Below are 15,898 nucleotides of genomic sequence, written 5' to 3' on the forward strand. Positions count from 1 at the left end.
TAGCTTAAGTAAACTACTATGATGTTAGTTACTTAAATTGATGGATAATAATTCATTTGAGTTAGTGTTGATGCTCACATGAATACTAAATCAATGATGAGAACCCGAAGTTCTCCCAAATGTATACAAAGTCCCGTTTGTTTTTAATAATGATTTTTCAAGTTCAACCCAAACTTTAGTTCATCGCACTTGGCGTTTTTGGCTAACATATAGCCTAGTGATGGAAAACCTTATGAATAGTACATGTTTTCCCTCTAAACAAAGGCTAAAACTATAATATTTCACGTGGTAGAGACGCTATTGATACTATTTCACGTGTTAATAGCATATTAAATGCTCCAGAAGAGCATCGATAGGTTACCCGCTGATATCGAATTTTGTAATTCATAATGCATCATATTCTAATGTATACCGAAGAAATTTATTAAGTTTCCACTATGTTTGAATGAAAAGTCATCACCTTGGAATGGTGTAAAAGAAAATGTACTAATATCTAAAATATATCATATAGCAAATATGTCCAGAAGACTATATTAGAAGTTACTAGAAATGATACTAATTTTCCACAATATCCCATTAAATCAAATATGGTGAGTAACCAGAAGTTACTAGAATATTTATACGTTCACCACATGGCATGACCAAATAGGTCATCAAGATAGCATCATGATATGCTAAACAATCAAACATGCTAACCGGTACCTTAGCACCTCTAAGTTAGTTTTTTTTTTTTTTTTTTTTGTGGCAAATAAATTTTTATGCCCTTCCAAACAATAGACTCCTACAAACAATCCCTCTTATATGGGACCATTGAAATGTACAGTTGTGTGGATTGTGGCATTCATACATGGTTACATGTGAGTTTTTAGCTACCCGTATGTAGCATATGCCCAACACTATGGAACGTTGTTTTTTTTACATGGTTTAACACTGTTCTTTGACAACCCAATTGTAGGGACCATTGTTGGGCACAATGTGAAATATAGTGAGAGGCATACGTAGTCGAGACGGAATTCGTCGATTGATTATATCAATTCAAAACCAACTGCTTATCACAAATACTCCCCATTACAACTGGTCTCCTGAAGAGAACCAAGTTTCCCATTTTTTATATATTTTGTTATGCAACCTATCTACCAATAGCACCACCATAACATATAAAATGGGATATGTACATCGTATTCCCAGTCTTAGGGGGAGACAAGAAAATGAAAGACTGGTAACATAAAAAAAAATGCATCATATTATATACCGACCCCTGAAGTGGTCAATGCAAATCTGAAGTCCAAAAGAAAGAGCATGTATTTGCAAATAATAACAAATGAAATACAAGATGCATTCACTAAAACAAATAAGGTGACAAAGTCACATATACCAGCTTAAACTTATCTGCTCGAATGGAAGTACTCACAAAATGATTATCATATCAATAAATTGTGAGAGATAAATTGGTTCCAAAAAAGATAAAACCCACAAACACAAAAAGAGCAGAGTAACGCAGTTGGTGTAACCCCAAAAGATGTGGCACACAAAAAACCGTAAGTGGTTGCATACAAAACCCCAGAAGTGGTTGCATACTAAACCTTAAAGAAGGTTGTTGTCAAAACCCCAAAAGAGGCTAATGGAGTTCTAAAAGAAACTCTAGTACCAAACAAATATGAGATCGCGATGAATTATGTACAAAAATAAGTACAATATGGAACCGTAATGAAACACGTGTAAAATGATATATTTGATTATGCTATAGTAATAGATGTAATCGATGAAAAAAAAAGAGATTACGTATATAGAAAGTGTGCAAGAGTGTACACACACAAATAGCCAAAATGGCTACATGACTTAAGGTTGAACTAAATTTGCTCGACAAACTAAACGTTTTCGAACCAGCAGTTCGAACACCCATAGACGTCAAACCAGTAGGTTATAAATGGGTGTCTTCAAATAAAAGGAAATGTAAATAATGAGTTTTTGCGATGTAAGGCACGCATTTTAACATAAAGATTTTTCCCAAATCCCAGCAGTTGATTACGAGGAAACGTATACCCCTGTAGTGGATGCGATAATCTTTAGATGTTTAAGCGGCCTCGCAATCTCAGAATGACTTCAGATAAAACAACTTATGGATGTCATCATCGTATACATGTACGAGACAATTGCAAATGACATCTGTATGAAAACCCCTGAAGGATTAAAAATGCTCAAAGCATTATGAAATAATAACCCCATATGTGTTATATATATGAATTTTAAAGGAAACTACTCGTATGTGGTACAGTCGACTATATTCTGAAAAGAGAGATATAATTTTGATAAAATGAGCTACATCTATTTAACAAGATTTCACTCTTACAGTGATAATGTAAACATTATCGAGAGGGAACTCTCAAACTAAAGAGGAAAATTTTTGAATGACCTTGGCACGGTCTAATTATTACTCGAACTGCAGTTCGAGTATATATGTAATTATATTTTACTAATCCCTCAAGTACATCTAGAAGACGATGTTTGGATATTTTTAGTATGGACATAGTTGAACCTTAAAGTATGTTAAAGGTTGTTAAGTCATTTGTTATAAGAAATGCCTATTATCATCCCCTACCATACCATAGTAGAGATTCTCATTCTAGAAGTACCATCATTAAATGCATAAGTGCATTAATATGTTTTGCTAGTTATGTATGGTTATAATATTTTTCACTTGAGCTTATTGTCATGATATAACCTTTGTCAAGTGAAGAGACATTGGAATGAATTCAAAGAAATATTTCAGGTATAAACGATATTTGATTATATTTTACTAACCCATCAAAACAAGTTTGGTTAGTCTTGTAGATGCAGGAATGTAACAAAACACAGTCGTGCACATTAAGGGATCAAGCGACAAATCATTGGCTACAAAAGCTTTGTTCGACTTTCAAGGAAGATGGACACATGTCACTTAAGGATACATGTTAAAATGAGGGGGAGACTTACTCAAGTTGCACTATTTTTCCCTTGACTAAGTTTTATCCCATTGGGTTTTCTTAGTAAAGTTTTTAATGAGGCAACATACCTGATCCAGAAGTATTAGGGGGAGAAAATACGTGATGTACTCTTTTTCCTTAGTTATGGTTTTATCCCACTGGGTTTTCCTAGTAAGGTTTTTAACGATGTAGCATCACCTAGCGTATTAAAAGAATAGTAGACTATTATATTTCATCATGTGGATAGTCAAGGGGGAGTGTTATGAATGCACCATAATGTGGTGACTCTCCACATATGTAACCACCCTCTATTGATTACCTTTGTATTAATGTAAGAACATTATATATAGAGTTCTTTTGTATTGCATGTTTACATCACAATGAAAAGAATTCCTATTCACTTATTCTCTATAGTCTTGTTCTCTCATGTTTAGTATAGTTGTATGTGGATTGCTAATAGACCGTTGTTTTACAACAAATTTAATCTTAAAGTGGACTTATTTTTTCAGCTCTGTATATGAAAAAGTAATGGACGTCCAACAAATCGTTTCTATGCTTTTGCCGTTATATCTTATAAAAGGATAACGAAAATGATTTGTTGAATCCCCTAAAATAGTAAAATGATCAAAATTGTTTAGAGCAAAGTAACTTATAAGATTCGTTTTCAGGAATTTGTTTGGCAATAAGCTATTCGAGAAAACTGGAGAAAATCGGCACTAGACTTGTTTACACTATCACACCGATGATATTAATCTAAAGACCGGTTTGACAATTATTGACGTTACATGTAAACTAAAAAAAATGAATACGATGAGTGCTCAACAAAGATATAACCTTAAGACTAGTGCTAATACCCGCGAACATCGCGGTTTTGACTAAATGATATTTTTTATAGTTTGACCAAAAAGAATACGTTTATAATGATCATAAAAAATTGTATGATATGGAAATCTGAAGTTCATGATGTAAATACAACGAACCAATGTACTATTAATATAAATTAGCAGAAAAGATAAGTAAATGATGAAATTAACTTTCTGTAGTTTGAAATATCCAATAGAAAGCTTACTAATCTAATATTTCTGTTTTTTGGATCTTCGTAACCAATAACCTCCCATTCGTTGTTGGCCAATTAAAAAAAACAATCATCACCTAAGAAATATCTTCAATTTGAATCGTATCATACCATCCAATAACACTAAACCTATTGTAAATAACGTATATCAAAGAAAATATATTTGTAACAAATTGAAAATTGTAGTAAAAACTAAAATAAAATTAATCAATAATATGAGTATTGCATTGACAAACATTATTTGATCATCAATATTCTCTCTACGGAGCTTCATAGCCAAGTATTTCCATCAAGAACTTTATATTCATTTCAGAAAACTCATCTAATCCACATAATGTTAATACCCGTGAATTTCACAAGACAGAAAAAAATAATGTATTATGAACTAAAAAAATACTGAAATTATTTTAAAAAGTTTGAAACACTTTGCAGCAAGTTCGGTCCAAAAAGGCATTCATCGTCTCTTGTTAAGGTTAACCGATGAGTACTCATCTAACGCTCATGCACGATGGCGGTTGCCATCAACAGAATTACTCCCTCTTCTTTCCGACAACGCATATTATCATTTTATCCTTTTAACCGACAATAGTTGTCACTTTCGCAGTCCAGTCATCTCTAAAACATGAGAAAATCGTCTTCTATGTGATAATCGATAAAAAAAACTTATGCAGGCATGCAGTCATGGTATGCCTTAAATCCCATCTCCCACGCCATTGTTGAAGTCAAAAGTGTTCATCCGTTTAACTGGTTGACCCGAGACAATGTTCCAGTTCTTGAAGCTATGGAAAATCATAACAAAATTCGAAATTATTATCATGGAAATCATATATTAGGGGCCAATTATAGTGAGTTGAGTTTACGCCATACGGTCTATAGCCTCCAGGAATTCCAATATTAACTGTGTTTCATGTATAACTGGTTGTTTTGTATTGTAGAAGTGGGTATTTATGCTAGCCACTGGTGGAGCCGAGTTTATACTACCAGCTTGAGGAGGTTGTGGTCATGTATTATAACTAATGAATAGGTGGTGAAGGAACATAAAATACGGAGAAACATAGTCCATATGAGATATAAGTTGTAGGGCAATGTGGAAAACGGACCTGATTGGCTGCCTGAAAACGGGTAGTGGTTGCTGAGTCACAGCTATGGAGGTTTACTTAATCATCCAACAATGCCTAATACTTCGATACAAAATCTGCAGAACATTAATGAAATAAAAAATTCAAAGCTTGAATCTTTACGATCATAAAATTTCAAAACTTGAATCTTTATTATAAAAAAAATGATTATTCATATTTAGAACATGCCTCAACGAAACCCTAGTCAAATCGAGAGCTCCTTCACCAAGATTTCCTGCCCCTTGACCAATCTGGACGTTTGCTTCTTCACAGTGAGCGCAAGCGGCTGCTTGTTTTCACTTACCCTCGACCGACCGTAATAGTTATCGCCAATCTATAACAAAACATGATTGCAAATTCAAAGGACGAATTTCTGAGTTGAAATCGCTAAGGCGATTCAAATCATGAACAAAAAAGATGCATGAAAACACAATGAAAACACAATGGTACCAGAATGTGAAGATTCACCGGTCTATCAAACATCCACTTTTAGAATGCAAACATAAATCCCACCAATTAAAAACCAAAAAATTAATAACTTTAAACTTTGATTACTATTCCATTACCCAAATCATGACCCCACCCCCAATCCTTTTAACTTTCTATATTGTTACTTATGGCATATAGATATGGCACCCTATTCAAAATACAATTTAAATGTCATTTAGGGTATATTCGAATGAGATAATATAATACATATTGGCAATTGTCACTTGCTCATCAATAGTCAAATTCCTATGATATTTGGTGAAAAAAAATACAAAACATGTTAAGCGCTAACCTGGTAACCGTCACACTATGCCAATAGTGGTCCCCTTGTACACTTATTTAGCATGCTGAAAGCTGCCTTTGGTAAATCCAATGGAAGCATACGCCTAACATTATGAACCTATTATATATGCTAATGTCAAGTTTGACTTCCATAAGTTAAAAGCTAGTACGTCCCAATTCACACTTCTCGTAATTTCTCAGTTTAAATTTAATTTTAATTTTAATTCAAAATTACATACCCTTTAGTGAGATGAGAGAAGTACTGGGCCATGCCAGAGTCATTTTCTTCGACATCTTCAACACAGTAGTCCAGGTCCAATCCCAGGTCCATACATTTATCTCAAAAATAATCCTGCTCCCCTTCAACCCAATTTTCTTGATCATTAGCTTTAACCGCCTTGGTTTCCATATTGAGAAAATAAAGAATACATTTCTTTTGAGCATCCGTGATACATATTATGATCTAGTTACGCGGACCTCTATAAGACACGTTGCCCCTTCTCCATCCCAGGCTATTGATTTGGCAAGTCCTTGCATTACCCGAAGATCAGGCAACAAACGTAGATTTAAATTTAATATATTAACTGAAAGAAAATGTGAACTTTTAGATTAAAATTAACATTTAAACATACTGCATCAAGGCATGCTTGGGATTGTTTTACCTTGGGACTGTGTAGGGCAAATATCTTGTTTTATCCAGATAGACCACCAGCCAAATCAATGATGGTACATGTAATACATAGTTCCAAAATCTTTTGCCATTCCCCCTAAGGTTATATGGGTGCCACCAACCTAAAAGTATCATTAGAAAAAGGTATAGATAAGCAAATACAACTCATTTATTTTTCTGCGAATGTTATTGGTATGATCGATTTACAAATCTATCCCTATAATAGGATCATCAAGTGGATATTAGGTTAGAAAACACGTATTATATACAAAGGTGGCTATAATTTGAAAGTATCTACCAGCTTTGACTTTAGCTACAACTCCACACAATCGCCAGCTACAAAACATACGTAATCGATAACTTTTTAAAGAATGATGCTTCCTGAATTGTTTGTTTGTTTTTCATACTAAGATTATTATTGTGAAATTTTGATAACACTATTATAGGAATTATAACCAAAAAATTAATTATTTATAAAGGACAAATATATTGTGACACACACTAAGCTCGCATAGCACCGACTAACACCAAGGCTGAACCTTTGCCTGTTAAGAAACAAAGTACCAAAATAAGACACGTTTAATAATTTAAGCAACCTCTCTTTGGCGCAATGCAGCTTCCTTCCTGCAAGACATCGGAAATTCAAGGCAACAATAAAGAAAACTAGAACAGATTGTCTTTATATATATATATATATATATATATATATATATATATATATATATATATATAAGTACCAAAATAAGACACGTTTAATAATTTAAGCAACCTCTCTTTGGCGCAATGCAGCTTCCTTCCTGCAAGACATCGGAAATTCAAGGCAACAATAAAGAAAACTAGAACAGATTGTCTTTATATATATATATATATATATATATATATATATATATATATATATATATAACATGCATTTTGGTAGGAGAAATATTAACCTGCTTATCAATTTTGCTTCCAACGAAATTCCTTCGCCAAGAGAAGCCACCTAAATAAAAAAAAATACAAATGAGTACTTATGGAAGAATTTAAAGCCCGTAAAGTAAAGGCGTGAAGCATATGAGATGCATAACTCTTGCAATCTTACTAAATGATATCAAGTTAAAAATATATTCCTACCAAGTACATATGTCGAACATATAAAAACAATTGTAGAATATGGTTATTAGGAATTAATGTGCCTTTTTCATACTGATTTCCTTCATTTTTCGGTTTTTTTAATCATTTTAGAAACCAATATACAACAGAAAATAAGAAGGATATGACCTGCTTCTCAAGCTCCTCAACCCTTTTCTCTGCATCTTGACAACCTTCTTCAGCAATTCTAAGCTGCACAAGTAGATTGATTATTATTTATTAGAGATTATATAAACCAAGGGTATCACAATTATATGAAACATAGTACTTTGAAAGTAGGGTAAATGTATAGATTACAAACTCACCTTCTCAAGGGCATTCTCATTCTCTTCTTGTAGCATATCAAGCTGTATTAAATTGCAAAATTTAAAAATCATAAATATATATAATTATACTTCATCAGTAGTAACATCATACTTTTACATATCTAATATGTAACACACAAGATATGGTCACATGTGCTGATCAAGAAAGAGAAAGCAAGTTAAAAAGAGAAACTTATTACATACTTCATCACGAAGTGCAGAAGCCTCTTGCCCATCTGCATTTTTCGAGTTATTTTCACCCAGTTCCATAGGGAACCTGAAATTTATGCCAAATACAAACAGTCACATAAATTTATTAATCATGAAGAATTGAACTGATGCAACTTTTTTGTTTTCTCTTTTACATTTTGTTTGTTTGTTTCTTGCTTGGAGGATCAATTGGAGGAATAACCATTGGGGTTCTCAAAGATGCTTTGCTTGGCAGTAACGATGGCAGCATGCTATTTGATTTTGATGGCACTCCACTCAATGCGGATGTAACCCGCGATGGCTGAGTTTCCTCTGATCTGGTCCTAGCTAGCTAACCAAAACAAAACATACAATATTCAGCTTGTTATGCTTATTAATCAAAAAGGACGAAATTCCAATTTCCAAATTCCAACTGGCAAAAGAATTTCAGTGACAATAAACATGAGCTATTATTAACATAACCATCACATTACGTGTAGCAAAGACTGTTAGATTCATCTAATAGAGCCAAAATTAACCATTAAAAAAACAATTAGAGTATATCATTCACTAAATGTGTAACAAAAGAATACAGCTGACAACTCTAGGGCAACATAAACTAAATCAGCCAACTAGCCAACTGAAAGTTAAAATTAACATCAACCTATATATCACCTTATTTGTAACAAACTGTTAGATTCATCTAATAGAGTCCCATCAAACACTAATTAAACAACAATTATAGCATATTATTCACTAATGTCTAACTAATCAATGCAGCTGATAACTCTCGAGCAACATACACTAAATCAACCAACTGGACTTGTATAAACGTGTTTGAAGGACCGTTTTACTAATTCGGGTAAAAAAAGATCTAATTATTTAATTAGGAAATAGAGAGCAAAAATTAGGTTTCAAAAGCTTTAGGTGGCAATTTAAATATAAAATATAATGGAAGTGTGGATCTTAGTAATCAAACATGCTTCAATCTATACTTCAATAACTTGTATAAAAGGAATCGGGTCTGCAAAAATATTTAACCGGAAAAATAACAGACTCCAAAGTCCAGAAAGCCAAAGTCTCATATTCGAAACTTGAAATTAAAACAGATCATAGAAGATAATCAAATCAAATGAATCAAAATACAAAACCTAATATCGACAAAACCAAATAGATTCGGGTCGCACACTACTAAACTTGATAAATTGAAACTAATTGAAGAGTAAAGACTTACCAGAATTGATTGATTAACCGGATGCAGAGAAAGAGAGGGTTGTACCCATTCGATTTGCGACTTCATTGAGGACACAAATAAATCTTGATTAGAATAAGGAATTAGGTCAGAAGCACCACTTGGAATATGAAAATAGAATGAAGAGCAAACCTTCAACCATTAACTTTAGGGTTTTCATATGAGAAATGGAGTGGGTAAGGATTAGCGTGTATAGAAAGATGGAGGCTAGATTGAATGAGGGAAGAAGAATAAGAATCAGAGAAGAGGGAGGAAGAGAAACCCTAATCGGCGTTGCCGTATGAGAGAATAGGATGAACGGGGAAAGAAAAGTCCCGGGTTGTGTGTTTATATATGCGATGTATTTCGACCCGAAAGATGGTAAATGGATCCCGCGTATGCGTTCACCATAGGGAAATCAAGGAATGCTAGTTTTGGCGGGAAAATGAGGAATAGAGCCTCTAGATGATGGACACGTGTCCCCTAATTAAGGCTTTTATTAGGTTGTATAGATTGTTAATCTTATTGACTATGTTTACATAGTTAAAAATTCCACATAGTTGTTAAGTTTCTATTTAGAATATGTTTGAGATTGAGTTTGAAAATGACTTATTTTTTAAAAATGTTTAGTTTTAACAAAAATGCCTTTTATTTTAACTTTTTGAGAATGAATAAAACGTTGTTTTTCAAAAGCCACAAAAATTTGGCTTTTAAATGGTTTTTGGCTTTTTGAATATAAATTTACAAATCTAACTTCACCCTTTAAAATAACAATTAAATATGAAAATTTACCGTATCATTTTTCGTCATTTTACTATTTCCCACCACAAAATTTAATCTAAACAATTTTTTAAAAGATCATTTTGAAAAATAAATAAGTACTTTTGATTAAAAAACATTTTTTTTTAATTTGAGTCCTATAAATCTTAATCAGCTCGTATCAAACTGCTATAAATTCAATTAATAACTCTTTTTAGGCATTAGTTTCTTTTCTTTTGTCCGATATTATACATAATCAAGATAATTAAATAGTTTTATTGATATATACAAAAAGAAAATATCATATTTGGTTTGTACAGAAAATATCATATTTGGTTTGTAAAGAAGTACGGGGATGAATTATGAGAAAACTAGTTTAAATGAAAAAAAAAAAAAAAAAACTAACTAAAAGAGCCTAAAAAACATACCAATTTTTTTACAATTTTATTATTTTTTTCGCTGGTTTTTATATATAAAAAAAATAAAAAATAATTTTTTTTGTACTGCACATGTGCACTAATACGAAAAGCCTAAACCACTTAACCCACCCCCACCGACACCCCAAAAACCTAACCCCCCCCCCCCACCCCCTCCCCCCAAAAACCTAAATTCACCCTCCCACCAAAAACCTAAACCCCCCCAACCCCCTCCCGAAAACCTAAAACTAAGCCCTAAACATAAACAAACAAAAAAACCTAACCCCCCCCCCCACACACACACCTAAAAACCTAATCCTAATCCTAAACCTCCAAAAAACATGGTCATGACCCTCCACATAGGTCACATGTCATCTATCCTTAATCCACTATTCAAAACCACTACCCTAAGGGTGTGGTCATGACCCAAACCACTACCCCCTTTAATTTTTTAATTTATTTTTGTCTTAAAATTATCAAATGGGAGGGTCGTGGTAATCGTGGTTTAATCCACGGGAACCACCATCAAGCAAGGAGGGGGGTGGTGTACCATTTAATTAATGATCCTATGTGGAAATAATGTTCCAATCCATGCCCCCCCACACCCCATAGCCTAACCCTAAAAGCTAAACAAAACTCAAAACTAATTTTATGCATGTAATGCATATGTGTAGTACACATATAATGCACATGTGCAATACAAGTTTTTTTTTTTTTTTTTTTTGCAAATTTTTTTTATATATAAAAACGAGCAATTTTTTATAAAAAAAGTTGTAAAAAAACAAAATTTAGTATGTTTTTAGATTCTTTTAGGTTTTTTTTTTTCTAATTTTCTAATTTATATGTACTTTTCACGTAATCTTTTCCCCATATATAAGAGCCCAAATACTTATTTGGGTTTAAAATTTTCTTATTCATAGAATCAAAAGCCCATGAGCAACACGTCACACTCTCCTAATGATATGTCACTTTTTAATTGGCTGAGATGACTTATTTCTTTAACTTTCATTTCACCCCCTTCAAAATCACTTTTTGACTCTCAGCCCCCTCAACCATCACAACAACAAATCAAATACTTTCTTTCTCAAAATTTCATCTATCCATGTTCTTGGTGACCAACCCACACACTTTGACGTAACAAATGGGTTCCAATTTGTCGTGGGTTTTGGTTCTTTTCACCATTTCCTTCAATTACGACGTCGTAGCCGATCAGATCTTCCCAACTCATTCAGGTAACTGAAGAACAAATTCAATTTGGGTATTATACGAACAATTAGTTTATTGGGTTTGTTTCTTTTGTTATTATTTTGAAGTATATGGTGAAAATTTTGGATTTTTTTACTGGGTAATTAGTTATTTTGTGCAGAGGGTAGGTATAAAGAGGTTTTATGAACTTGTAATTTTAACCTATTTGTTGTAGGATGTTAGGCACAAGTTTAATTGGTTAAAGTTAGGGATTCTTTTGTTGAGTTATATGCTTACAGGAATAGATATCAAATGGATATTCGCATCGTTCTTAATTAGCGAATATAAAGCAAGGTATTAAAACCGGGTTAATAAGTTGATCCGAACCAGGTATGTAAAATTGAGCAACTCATCATTTAGAACTTGAAGTTCTATGGGAGTTAGGCAAAGTAAAAAGGGACATTCGGTTATCTTAAAAGGTAAACCGAAGGATTTAGATTATAGACAGAGTGTTTTGAAAACTAGATTTGGTAGCCCTTCGTTGTGAAAGAAGGGTTAAAAACGACCAAAACGCCCTCGTAAGCGAAATTAAGCAAACAACTCTTAGAAGTCGCTTGAAAACGAGTTTTATAATCAAGTTAATACTTAGAACAAGTATAAAAGTGAAAGATGTAAATTCTTGGCCAAAAGACTCTATATGAGTCTTTGTCATAAAATAATAATCCGAGGGGTAAAACTCGGATTATATAGATCGCCACATTTAATCCATCACAAATATAGTTGTGATGGAAGATCATTGATAAATAATGTGGAAATAAGATGCTAGGAATAATCTAGTGTGAATTATGCGTAAAAGTGTTTAAAATGCCCTTAACGGGTCAATTAAACATCTAAGTAAAAACGGGTTTAAGAATGTATATAAACCCGTGATTTGAATCTAATATGATAACAACATGGAAATGATGAGAATTTAGAATCAAACAACATGTTTGTTTGATAAAATCATGAACGGGTCAAAGTTTGGTAAAAAGGGTATTAAGCCGAAAACTTAAAAGACTTAGATTTTGTTAATCCGGATGTTGGATTTTAACCCCATATGATGGAGAATCAAATTACAAACACGTAGGAAGAAACGGTAGGCCAAACGGAAAAGCGGATTAAAAGTTGTGAAGGTTTCCGTTTTAGAAAACGGCAAACTTGGAAAATCCTGCAGAGGCCACCGTAAGTTACGGTGGCTACTGTAACTTACGGTAGCCTATATATCTTTACGCCATGAACCCCCTGTTTTACGGTGGAAGAATCAACATTCAGGGGCTACCGTAAATTACGGTAGCCACCGTAATTTACGGTGGACCCTGAACAAAAATATATTTTTAATTAGTTTCGCTTCGTGGACTTGTTTAGACATGTTTTTAAACCCCGAATGACTAAAGCATTTCATGTTTATGAAATGTAGGTACTTTTGGATGCCGGAAGACGGTCAAGCTCAACGAGGAACCGAACACGATAAAGATACACGCTTCCGCACTTTGCATCGTCATTAATTTTAAACGACGAATCTGATCACGTTATGTCAAATGACTTTTGATTTGTAAAAGTTTTAATAAACCCGTATTTCCGACGTATATGTAATCTAAATTACATGGTTGTTTTTCGTATATTTTACGTTAAAACTTGATTTTTAAGAACGAGTGTTACATATGTCAATAAAAAAGAATCTCATGATGAAAACTTACACCAATCAAATCAATAACTAATACCAATATATTCAACTTGAAATTTTGACGGTATGTGTTTTAACACTCATCTTATATAAATACGAATATTTTATCAATTTCCATCTATCATTTTGTTATGTATATGCTTTTTTAATATAGAAAATCAATTAGACAATATACATTAGGCTAGAGGGTATCGTGCCCATCTTCTCTTGGAGGATGATCCGCCACGTAGGGGGCGACGCGGTGTGTGGTTCGTCACCGGTCCTCGACGGGTGAGGGACGGACTCCATACCCACCAGCCTTAGAAAATTTTGTGTTTTGACATTACCATACGTATGATTAATTAACAAATTTAAGCCTTACTAACTAAATAATTATGCCTTCCTTTATTATATCATACCATTTCTAAATTAAAATTCTTCATTCAACCAGTATATAAAGTGATGTCAATACTTTGCCTAAATACCATAACAAACTAAACTTACAATCACGATTCAAATACAACACTTTGCCTCCCTCAATATATAACGAATTTTATTGATTTCTACAACAATTCCAATATAACCATTAAATCAATTGTTGGAGGTTAATGGGAATTGAAGATTTCTTAAGACGAATGGGATTTCCAAATTAAAGTTTTTAACTTATTGTTACTCTTTGTCACAACTTTATGTATTAACAAAAAGTTCCGTTAGGGTTATCGTTAGCTGCATTTGATATTGAAATGTAACCAGTTCTTGATTTCGTTGAAGTCATGAAGTTTTCATTCTTCATGTTTTATCTATAATGAAATCTCAAATTTTGTCGTTGTATGTACTATTAGGCTTTCGCTCATATGAATTGAAGTGTTTATTGATAGATTGATGATGGTTCTGCAGGTTATTTCTTGAATTTGCTTAAATAGAAGTACTAATTCCAAAGAAGGTTTGGATTCTGATTCATTCTTTTTCCAATTTCTATAAAAAGTTCAAAGTTAGTCACTGAACCCTTAGATGTGAAGCCTAAGTTTGGAAAGGGCTAGAACAAAAATGATGATCTACATGAGCTTTAATACCGATAGATATTATATGCTTTGAAACATCCGACGAAATATGGAAAAAATAGCCCCTAAATAAGGCTGAAATCAACTTAAATAAGCATTGAACTAACTCGGATACAAACCAAGCCAACTCGGTTAGGCTCGGGTCACCTTAGCTCGATTGACAAGGATCATTTATACATTATAAGGAAGGGTATTTGGTGCAGGGTGTGATCATTTAGGTAGTTAATGCGGTAAAATATCAGATATCGGTCAATGACCGATATTTTCGGTTGTCGCGGTTGGATATCGGTAATTTTAATATCATGCTAAATTTATATATATAACGCTTTTATGTTAATTTATGCTTTCATTAATTTAATTGTAGGAGCACCTGTATAAATATATACAAGATACACGTTACATCCGTGTCGAACAAGTGATTGGATGAAGCTACGTCTTGCTGGTAAGAGTTGAACTTAGAAATCATTGTACTATTTGTGTTGTTTACTGATACATTAAAAATTGATCTAATTTTGTTTCTTAAAAAGACATGTTTGGGTTTACACATATGTAAGTAAAGTTTTATATGAACTAATATGAATCTAAATAAGAATTTAGTTATTGAAGTTTATATAAACTTGATGTCAATCAAAAGATGAAAACCATGACCTTTCGTTGATCTATTAAAGGTTCGCTGGTATGTAACAGGTTTTTGGAGAGGGAAGTGATCACTCTGTTCGGTTTTGGGTTTGTACCGGTTAGGGTCGTGTATTATATGTTTAGGACCTGTTTCAACCCTTAGACATGAAGCCTAAGTTTGGAAAGGCCTAGAACAAAAGTGATGATCTACATGGGTTTCAATTCCAGTAGATATTATATGTTTGTCTTAAGCCACCCGCGAAACTCGCGGGATCTTAGGCTAGTCTCACTATATATACACCCAAAAGAAAAACCTAATTAGTTAATAAGGGTAATACAGTCCATCAACAATTACAAACTAGTTATATAATAGGTATAATATATTTTGATCTATATATTATATAAATGATTATATGGCTACATAATTAAATATATTTAATCTTACAGCGGACTTATTTTTTCAGCTCTGTATATGAAAAAGTAATGGAAGTCCAACAAATCGTTTCTATGCTTTTGCTGTTATATCTTATAAAAGGATAACGAAAATGATTTGTTGAAACCCCTAAAATAGTAAGATGATCAAACTTGTTTAGAGCAAAGTAACTTATATGATTCATTTTCAGGAATTTGTTTGGCAATAAACTGGAGAAAATCGGCACTAGACTTGTTTACATTATCACACCGATGATATTAATCTAAAGACC

General features: G+C 33.0%; 1 protein-coding gene and 1 long non-coding RNA gene across 3 annotated transcripts; both read right to left on the reverse strand.

The window, feature by feature from the left end:
• Positions 1-5,351: 5,351 nt before the first annotated feature.
• LOC118490146 lies at positions 5,352-6,713 on the reverse strand. The gene is made up of 4 exons (XR_004888329.1): positions 6,590-6,713; positions 6,167-6,457; positions 5,938-6,045; positions 5,352-5,490 (listed from the first exon to the last, which is right to left on the reverse strand). It is a non-coding gene; the product is annotated as an uncharacterized LOC118490146 (long non-coding RNA).
• Positions 6,714-7,328: 615 nt separating this feature from the next.
• Positions 7,329-9,742, reverse strand: LOC110928701 (coiled-coil domain-containing protein SCD2). Of its 2 annotated transcripts, XM_035987435.1 has the most exons (8): positions 9,607-9,742; positions 9,457-9,516; positions 8,399-8,574; positions 8,238-8,310; positions 8,034-8,075; positions 7,858-7,920; positions 7,530-7,579; positions 7,329-7,394 (listed from the first exon to the last, which is right to left on the reverse strand). In XM_035987435.1, exons 3-8 carry the CDS (start codon positions 8,491-8,493, stop codon positions 7,358-7,360), a joined length of 360 nt encoding a protein of 119 aa, XP_035843328.1. In that variant the 5' UTR covers positions 8,494-8,574; positions 9,457-9,516; positions 9,607-9,742; the 3' UTR covers positions 7,329-7,357. The 2 variants fall into 2 exon arrangements, with proteins under 2 accessions (XP_035843328.1, XP_022027427.2); XM_022171735.2 differs by having other exon boundaries at positions 9,457-9,741.
• Positions 9,743-15,898: the final 6,156 nt, after the last annotated feature.

Source organism: Helianthus annuus, chromosome 3, assembly GCF_002127325.2.
Source record: "Helianthus annuus cultivar XRQ/B chromosome 3, HanXRQr2.0-SUNRISE, whole genome shotgun sequence".
In the NCBI taxonomy this organism is placed as follows: domain Eukaryota; kingdom Viridiplantae; phylum Streptophyta; class Magnoliopsida; order Asterales; family Asteraceae; genus Helianthus; species Helianthus annuus.

Coding starts and splice junctions, on each gene's coding strand:
- LOC110928701 (XM_022171735.2), bottom strand. CDS start 9,522: ATGAAGTCGCAAATCGAATGGGTACAACCCTCTCTTTCTCTGCATCCG. Junction 8,076..8,237: donor CTTCTGCACTTCGTGATGAA/GTATGTAATAAG, acceptor AATTTAATACAG/CTTGATATGCTACAAGAAGA. Junction 7,395..7,529: donor GAAGCAAAATTGATAAGCAG/GTTAATATTTCT, acceptor GATGTCTTGCAG/GAAGGAAGCTGCATTGCGCC.